The sequence below is a fragment of the Sinocyclocheilus rhinocerous genome, unplaced genomic scaffold (genome assembly GCF_001515625.1).
Source record: "Sinocyclocheilus rhinocerous isolate Xijiao unplaced genomic scaffold, SAMN03320098_v1.1 scaffold2686, whole genome shotgun sequence".
In the NCBI taxonomy this organism is placed as follows: domain Eukaryota; kingdom Metazoa; phylum Chordata; class Actinopteri; order Cypriniformes; family Cyprinidae; genus Sinocyclocheilus; species Sinocyclocheilus rhinocerous.
Genome location: NW_015624223.1, coordinates 17237 through 26960, shown reverse-complemented (window position 1 = coordinate 26960; position 9724 = coordinate 17237). Strand labels below are relative to the sequence as shown.

General features: G+C 38.0%; 1 protein-coding gene across 1 annotated transcript; it reads right to left on the bottom strand.

The window, feature by feature from the left end:
- Window positions 1–3800: 3800 nt before the first annotated feature.
- Window positions 3801–9200, bottom strand: LOC107739761 (extracellular calcium-sensing receptor-like). Its single transcript, XM_016551971.1, has 7 exons — window positions 8995–9200; window positions 8511–8799; window positions 7647–8402; window positions 7250–7477; window positions 6852–6873; window positions 4879–4956; window positions 3801–4714 (listed from the first exon to the last, which is right to left on the bottom strand). Exons 1-7 carry the CDS (start codon window positions 9198–9200, stop codon window positions 3801–3803), a joined length of 2493 nt encoding a protein of 830 aa, XP_016407457.1.
- Between the last annotated feature and the right edge of the window lie 524 nt (window positions 9201–9724).

Here is a 9724-nt window from a genome sequence, read left to right as displayed (position 1 = left end):
CGCCGCACCCTGTTGCGTTGGGTCCCGCGGGAGTGCAGGTCTCTACGATGAAGTATTTTGCTCCACCTATATAAAGATCACTTCTATGGGATTGCATCTCTGCCGCAATTCTGCACACGAAATATCACATTTTGAGCGCGCAAAAGTGCGTTTTGCACGCGCGTGAACTGAGTTTTGTGGAGAAAATGTTTGTCTGTAAAGTGCTTGATAGGGACTCGCAACGGAGGCAGGCATCTAACCCTAATGTGTGCGTGCGCCATGATTGTAGAATACGTAAACAAATTTTTTTTTAATAAAACGTAAATTCAAACGTACATTTTTTGAAGAGTAAGAAAGATCCAATAGAAAGATCCAAAGATCAGCAGTAATCTGAAATAAAACGCTTTTGTAACATTATACATATACCATTCAAAAGCTTGGAGTCAGTATAATTTTTTTTATTTTTTTGGGAAATGATAGAAATTAATACTTTTATTTAGCAAGGATGCTTTAAATTGACCAAAAGTGACGATAAATACATTCATAATGTTACAAAAAAATTATATTTCAGATAAATTCTGTTTCTCTGAACTTACTATTCATCAAAGAAACCTGAAAAAATGATACTCAGCTGTTTTCAACATAATAATAATAAATGTTTTTTTGAGCAGCAAATCAGAATATTTGAATGATTTCTGAAGGATCATGTGACTGTAGTAATGATGCTAAAAATTCAGCTTTGAAATTGCAGGAATAAATCTTTGTATGACATTTTTCTATTATTTGCAGTCAGGGTGGCTGAAATATACTGAACAAAATTATAAACGCAACACTTTTGTTTTTGCCCCCATTTTTCATGAGCTGAACTCAAAGATCTAAGACTTTTTCTATGTACACAAAAGGCCTATTTCTCTCAAATATTGTTCACAAATCTGTCTAAATCTGTGTTAGTGAGCACTTCTCCTTTGCCGAGATAATCCATCCACCTCACAGGTGTGGCATATCAAGATGCTGATTAGACAGCATGATTATTGCACAGGTGTGCCTTAGGCTGGCCACAATAAAAGGCCACTCTAAAATGTGCAGTTTTACTGTATTGGGGGGTCCGGGGGGGTCCGAAAACCAGTCAGTATCTGGTGTGACCACCATTTGCCTCACGCAGTGCAACACATCTCCTTCGCATAGAGTTGATCAGGTTGTTGATTGTGGCCTGTGGAATGTTGGTCCACTCCTCTTCAATGGCTGTGCGAAGTTGCTGGATATTGGCAGGAACTGGAACACGCTGTCGTATACGCCGATCCAGAGCATCCCAAACATGCTCAATGGGTGACATGTCCGGTGAGTATGCTGGCCATGCAAGAACTGGGATGTTTTCAGCTTCCAGGAATTGTGTACAGATCCTTGCAACATGGGGCCGTGCATTATCATGCTGCAACATGAGGTGATGGTCGTGGATGAATGGCACAACAATGGGCCTCAGGATCTCGTCACGGTATCTCTGTGCATTCAAAATGCCATCAATAAAATGCACCTGTGTTCGTTGTCCATAACATACGTCTGCCCATACCATAACCCCACCGCCACCATGGGCCACTCGATCCACAACGTTGACATCAGCAAACCGCTCACCCACACGACGCCATACACGCTGTCTGCCATCTGCCCTGTACAGTGAAAACCGGGATTCATCCGTGAAGAGAACACCTCTCCAAAGTGCCAGACGCCATCGAATGTGAGCATTTGCCCACTCAAGTCGGTTACGACGACGAACTGCAGTCAGGTCGAGACCCCGATGAGGACGACGAGCATGCAGATGAGCTTCCCTGAGACGGTTTCTGACAGTTTGTGCAGAAATTCTTTGGTTATGCAAACCGATTGTTGCAGCAGCTGTCGGGTGGCTGGTCTCAGACGATCTTGGAGGTGAAGATGCTGGATGTGGAGTTCCTGGGCTGGTGCGGTTACAAGTGGTCTGCGGTTGTGAGAACGGATGTTGGATGTACTGCCAAATTCTCTGAAATGCCTTTGGAGACGGCTTATGGTAGAGAAATGAACATTCAATTCACGGGCAACAGCTCTGGTGGACATCAGCATGCGAAGCATGCGAATTGCACGCTCCCTCAAAACTTGCGACATCTGTGGCATTGTGCTGTGTGATCATTTTAGAGTGTGAGGTGGATGGATTATCTTGGCAAAGGAGAAGTGCTCACTAACACAGATTTAGACAGATTTGTGAACAATATTTGAGAGAAATAGGCCTTTTGTGTACATAGAAAAAGTCTTAGATCTTTGAGTTCAGCTCATGAAAAATGGGGGCAAAAACAAAAGTGTTGCGTTTATAATTTTGTTCAGTGTATATATAATGATATTGATATTGAACAAATGTGCCCTTCGAAATGTGATTTCGCCCCTGCGCCTATGATGATACATCTCTGTACAAAAGAAAACCTGTAATACTCAAAATGATTTGTTTACATAAAAGTGTGTGTGTGTTTGTGTGAATATGCATGCATCTACAAACCACACGCCCGAAACCTTTACATTTTAAGCCGGTCGTTTTTGACCTCGACCTTAAACATCACAAGTGAGATTTTTTTTTTTTTTGCAATTTTGTACAAAATAAAAGCGTTTCAAAACAATTTTCCTATTTAAACATTAGAGCATACTAGTGTGAAAAACTGTGCATTTTTTCATATTTTATTTAATAATGACAAAATTATACATAAGCTCATATTAATGAGGCCTACAATCAATCAGTTCAAAAAAAAAAAAAAAAAAAAGCCAGTCCTAAAAAAACAGTCCTAATTTAAAGAAAACAAGGTGACAAAAATATTGAATCCTATATTTGTTGATAATATAGCACAAAAAGAGAATTATAAGCTATTTTTTTTGTAGGCCGGTCATTTTTGACTGGGAACACCACAAGTGTAACAAGGTGCAATAAAATTCTAATAAATAAATAAAATATAAATAAATAACATTTTTAGAAGGAAGTAGTTATACCGTGTGTAAGCAAAGTCACAAAATTTTTGCCCAAATGCACATCCTCACCGGGTCAAAATTACCCGAACACAACCTGAGGGTTAAATAACTGAAATGATACTTTAATGAAATAAAAGTAAAACCGCTAGTATGTGGCGGCAAGTCACTGGCTGAATCTGAAATCGCCCTCTATACCCTCATTCACTATTCCCTACATTAGAGCACTAATACAGTTCACTAGAAGGAGTAAATGAAAACGAGTAAGTGAATTCGGACACTTAGTGCATTGGAAGGACTGTCGTTTTTGCATAGTTTTTGCTTGCTGTTTATTAATCATTTTGAAACTGGCAAACTTGCAGCTCCAGTAGTAAGACGTAAGGATTAATCTTGAACTCTGTCATGAAAATTATGTATAAACCCTAATTAAACAATTTACTAATAATTTTACAATGAATTTACACCTGCATTATGCTGTACATCGTGAATGAGCACTTTGTAAAATGAATGGATGGATGGATGATTCAGCTGCGGGTGCCATCTTCTGGCGAGACGTGACAATTTATTCGGTGCACGACTCTCAAAGTGAATTATTGGTATTCTCTAGTCCAGTGGTTCTCAAACCTCTCCATGAAGTACCCCCCACTTCAGGTCTTGCAGTCTCCACTAATGAACTGATGAGCTGAATCAGGTGTGATAGATGAGGTAGACATACAAAATGTGCAGTGCTGGGGGTACTCCAGGACAGGTTTGGGAACCACTGCTCTAGTCATTGAGCATACATCATTTGTGTGCTCAATGACTAGAGAATACCCAATTTACTTTATACTTTTTAAATTAATTAATTAATTGGATTTAGTTGGTGCTTTCCCCATCAGATGTTGTTTTGTATTTTGTTCTGGCTTAAACAGGATGATGTGACATTTAGGTGCAAAAATGCATAATAATAAACCAAAGCTGGAGGCTACAATGGCAAATATTTCCACAGCTACAGTAAATTTTCCAGGGGAACTGACATAAGCTGGTATAAATGTAATCCATACAGCACAAAATATGAGCATACTGAATGTGATGAATTTGGCTTCATTGAAGTTATCAGGCAGTGTGCGAGCCAGAAAAGCCAAAATGAAGCACAAAACAGCCAGTAGGCCAATATAACCCAGAACAGCAGAGAAACCTATAGTAGAACCTAGATGACATTCAAGAATGATTTTTTCTTGATAATATTTCATATTTTTGTGGGGAAATGGGGGAGATATTGTTAGCCAAAGCACACAGATAAGAACCTGTATAAGTGTAAAGGCAAGAACACTGAGTCGTTGTTGTGCAGGCCCAAACCATTTCATGACATTACTTCCTGGAAGTGTAGCCTTGAAGGCCATTAACACCACTATTGTTTTCCCCAGAACACATGAGATACAGAGGACAAAGGTGATTCCAAATGCTGTGTGACGCAACATACAGGACCACTCAGTGGGTCGACCAATGAAAGTAAGTGAACAGAGGAAACAAAGAGTCAATGAGAAGAGCAGCAGGAAGCTCAGCTCTGAGTTGTTTGCTTTTACTATGGGGGTGTCCTTCTTGATGTAAAACAGGATGGCTACCAGCACAGTTAATCCTGCTCCAAACAGTGAGAAAAAGACTAGCACAATACTCATAACGTCTGTGAATGACAGAAATTCTACAGCCTTTAATATACATTTATTTTTCTGAGCATTAGACCAGTATTCCCCTGGACACTGCCTGCAGTTATTTGAATCTGGAAAGGAAGTTGCGATTACTAGTTAGAGACAAAAGGAAAATGGTTTATTTATTATTTATTAACTCCTTCGATAATATACTGCACCCTGAATAGTAGATGAAGAATACATAATGAACAACTAACCAGTTTTCTTTGGAAATGTGAGATGGGCTGTAGGTTACCTGTCTCATTACTGATTTCTCCTTCTGCACATGGAATACAGTCATAACAGCAGACAGGTCTTCCTTTAAAGATATAAACTTGCAATTGCAAAAAAAGAGTCAGAATTGTGAGATATAAACGTGCAATTCTGACTTTATTTTGAAACTTTTTAACTTTACATCTTGCAATTGTGAGTTTATATCTCACAATTCTGAGATGTAAACTCGCAATTGCGAGAAAAAAAGTCAGAATTGCGATTTTATATCTCACAGTTCTGATTTTATTTCTTACAATTGCTAGTTTATATCCTGCAATTGTGACTTTATAACTCGCAATTGCAAGCTTCTATTTTGCAATTCTGAGAAAAAAGTCAGAATTGCAATACGTAAATTTGCAAATGCAAGAAAAAAAGTCCGAATTGTGAGATAAAAAGTCGCAATTTTATTCAGTGGCGAAAACGGCTTCCATAGTGGGTACTTGCTATAAATGTCAGTCAGGCTATTTCTTCCTGTCTAAGAATGCGGTTCATGGCCAGAATAAGCTGCAATGTGTGACTGGATCGCGGGCTAATACTGCTTTTTATATTACTGATTTTGGACATTTATGAATTCAGTGCACTGGAAACTCCAACAGATTTGTGTATATCATAACAGTGTATGTCATTTCATATAGACACACAGGCCAGTGGCAAAAAAACATCCGGGCCGCCCTTTCCTAAGCTGTTGAGATTGGAAATCGCAATGGTTGTTTATCAATTCTGAAAATGCAACAGACAACTGGAGGCATTTGTTTCTCCAGGGGAAAACAAGAAACTAAAACGGAGTGAGTGTAGCATGAAAGCAGCACATGTACTTGGAATAAAACAGCAGAATAAACAGACAGAGGAAGAGTGCTGGCCATGTGCTGTGAAAGCAGAAGCAATGGAAAGAACAAGTCCTCCAAACACTGGAGTCAATCATAAAAGCCACTGCTGGTACAGTGACATCATTACTCATGAGGCTGCACTTTAAGGCAATGGCATTAACAGACACTACTGCACACCATTTAACTGTAGCATTAATCAGCCTCATTTGATATTCATAAGGCTGGCTCAAACTCTTCTGGATTAGTGGTGTTTGGGTCTGATACCTCACATATGTGAAATACAAGTGCTTCAGATTGAGCTCCAAATCACTATTACATCTGCTGGTCATACTGTGATTCAGTCTCACCTAAAGCATCTTCACACTTCAGAATTAAAGGGATAATTCAGCCCAAAATTAAAATTATTCATTATTTACTCACCCTCATGTTGTTCCAAGCATGCAGGTACTTTTTCAATGGAACCTAAAAGAAGGAACTGAAAAATCTTCAGACTCTCAGAGGAGAGATGCATAAAAAAAAAAAAAAAAAAAAAAAAAAAACTTTTTTTTTATTAATTTTCAAAAATTTTTTTTTTTTTTTTTTTTTTGCATTCCAAGTAATTTCAATCAAACTGCAGTTGGGTTGTTTTGATTAAGTAACAATAGCTCAATTTTTTTTTACGTCCCAAAAAGATATCACAGGTTCATCAAGATCTCCAAAATTTTCCATCCTCGATCACTTTTAGTCAGCTTTGATGAAACTCCTTTAGACGAAACTCCTCTCAGCTAGTGAGTCCTGACTAGCAGCCTTGTCACCTGACCTGATTACTGTGTGCTGATTCGCTAAAATGGACTTATCGGGTTGTGTTCACAAACAACAAGGGTGCTTGCTGGTTTCTGTAAACCGTGAACTCATGATTCCTTGACAGTGGACAATACCGGCTTTCGTGACAAAACGTGTTTAAGGTTCAGAACATGCTATATGTGGAACATGCTGAATATGCTACATGCTATATGTGTTATCTGTTGCAAATGAACTTTTTGTATAGTTATTTATATCTACTCTGAAGAATAAAATTACATAATTAAATATTGTTCAAAATAGAGTAGTGCAAGTTTGTTTGTAAGAAGCTAATGTGATATACATTTACGTGAGTCAACTCTGTGAATCAACTGGAAAACAAACATTAACAAACATTAATTCCTAGGGACAATATTTATTTCTAGTATGATTTTTAAGAATTAATTTTAAGAAAATCTCAATAAAAATTATTACCATTTGAAATTCAGGGCAACTAGTGACAAAGTGAATCAACTGGAGATTTAAGGGTCTCAGTGCTGAGTAATGTTGCTCATTTTTTATAACAGCACTTTAAAATGTTTTATTCTCAAGAAGTATTCACAATGAACCAGCATACAATAGCTCCTATTGCACACTGGCAAATTTTATGCTTGAAAGGTGCCGTTATACATTATTGCAAAGTAGTTTTTTTGTTGTTGTTGTTTTTCCCCTGCACCAGTTAAAATAGAACAGATAACTGCCGTTTACCCCCAGCTGTGCTCCAGCCCAGATTATGTTTTCAGTGTTGAGCACAAAGCGCTGATCAGGGGGCAGTGAGGCATCATAGTATCCCACTGGTTTAAACTGGATTGATCCATCAGAGTCCTGCTGCCAGTTCACAATTTCATACTGGGCCACTGCACCACCAGTGCTGTCAAACCACACATGATCTCCAAACTTTACTGTAAAATTTATTTTTTTCAGAGCCTCAACCACCTAGCAATAGACAGATTTGCATTATATTTGAATCATTTAACACATTTCCAGATACACAGGCATAACCTCTTGCTCTCCCTGTCTGCCCCTCTAGCACTGATTTTATTTATTTTGCTTGCTTGCTTTCTTTCTTTCTTTCATTCATTCATTCACTTACTTACTTACCTACCTGCTGTGGTTGTATTGTCAGGCCTTTGTCACAACCTTCTTGTTCTCTGCATTTGAGTAGACTGTGTACTGAATGAGCCACAGCATAAACTGCTTTATAGACGTTGCTAGCATATCTTTGTTCTGGCACATCTTCATTATAGTTTTTCACTGGAAGTAGATCCTGATATCCACTGCAATTTAGTGCATATTGAAAAGAATTTCTCTCAGTTTGTGAACATGGAAAAGCTGTGTCCCAGAATTCTTTTATGACATAATCTGAAAACCCTTCAACATTGATTTTTCTCACTGCAAACCCCAGTGACCCTCCCAAAAATCGAAAACTCTTTGGAGTGATCAAACTCTTTGCAGTTATCCATGCTTCCACACCAATCATTTGTAGGCCTGTAATGTTCTGAATACTTAACTGCTCAAATAGACTGTTCATCTCAAAACTGGTAAGAAATGCTACAATAACTTTTGCAGTGCCTTGTTTTATTATGTCTACCACTTTTTTAAGTTTTTCAGTCTCTGTTCGGTAGAATTTCACAGAGTACTCCACACAAATCCCCTCCTCCTGGGCTGTATTGAGGAATATGTTCATTCCATAGTTTCCATAATCATTGTCAGTGTTCACAGCTCCCACCCAAAACCAGCCAAAGTGCTTGACCATATATGCAAGTGCTCTGCTCTGGTGGTAATCACTAGCAATAGTCCTGAAGAAAGAAGGGTAATCTTTCCTATTACTGAGACAGTCACATGTGGCTGACTGACTTATCTTAGAGAGAGGGAGAGAAACGGAGTGAGAGAAAAGAAAGAACAGAACACAATGAAACAGTCATCAGAATGGTAATCGTGTCAAACATTTAGTGTTATTGCTCCTTACCACTGGAATTTTAAAAGATCCTGTGGTTCTGGACAGAATTACTGTGGCTGAAGACTCTGATTCTCCTATGATAGCATGAATAAGTGATTGTCCATTGCATCTGTCCTCTGCTGCAAACTCCTGACCATTCATCAGTGCCATAGTTGAATTCATAGAAAACAGTCTTGAACCACAGTTATCATAAATTTGGTAGCCAATAGATACATTTGGGAGCAAACTTTCACTTCTGTTAATTTCCTCAATGGCAAAAATCATAATCTGGGCCATCCGGAAATCTCTTAGATTTACACTGTGAAAAAAAAAATACAATAAATAGATAAATACATACATAAGGTGGTAAATTATACATAAAACGTAATAGTAAGCGTAATCATTACAAAAATCTGTTAAAAAATGCTAAATAAAAAATAAAATTAAAAGTTAAATAAAAACTTTTAATAAATCATCTTTTGTAATGTTTCTCAAAGTTTTCAATTTAACAAACCTGGAGCATGATAGAGGCTGAGGTTTTTCTGTAAACTCAAATGAAGATAATGTTAGTTTACTGTGGACTGCAAAAATTCCTCCAATAGTTACTTCTCCATCCTTGGAAAGCAGTGGGTGCTTGGGGTCTCCCATCATTCGGCAAAGTGTGTTTACCTTTGTCTGAAGGTAATGGAAAAGGAGGAGTGTGTAAAGGAAGAGAAGCATCCCAGATTGAGCTCCACTGCACCTACCAATGCAAATGATCTGATACAGTATTTGCACTTTTATAGTCATAATTAATATGGATGAATGATTTTGAACACAGCCAATGGACTCATAGAGCTTAAACGGGTAATGAAATGTAGAATAAAAAAAATATTGTTATTTACACTAGGGGTGTCGCGATATACCGTTATTGGCGATAGTCGTGATATTTAAAACATGAAATATCATTATCATGTTAATTAGGGGTGTGATATACCAGTATCAGCGATAACCATGTTATTTCAAAAGTACACACCGCTAAACTCTCACGTGTGATTTGTTTCGTTCATAACCGACGCCAGAGGGCTCCTTTGCACGGGAAGTTCACAAGGGAGACTCATAGGAGTAATAAAACAAATGACTTTCCAGGAAAATTCCTTATATGGACAAAGGCATCCAGCTATCACTGTAGCTGAATAAAATGCAGAAAGAAATGGTTGACTGATAAAACGTGAAGAGAATTAACACACGATTGCAACAGTATG

Excerpts from the sequence above, each read along its gene's own strand:
- LOC107739761 (XM_016551971.1), bottom strand. The coding sequence starts at position 9,200 with ATGCTTCTCTTCCTTTACACACTCCTCCTTTTCCATTACCTTCAGACA. Across the intron at positions 6,874-7,249 it reads GGGCTGGAGCACAGCTGGGG|TTGATTCACAGAGTTGACTC; the intron begins GTAAACGGCAGT and ends TTTGTTTTCCAG. Across the intron at positions 4,957-6,851 it reads GATTCACAGAGTTGACTCAC|TTTATATCTTTAAAGGAAGA; the intron begins GTAAATGTATAT and ends TGCAATTGCAAG.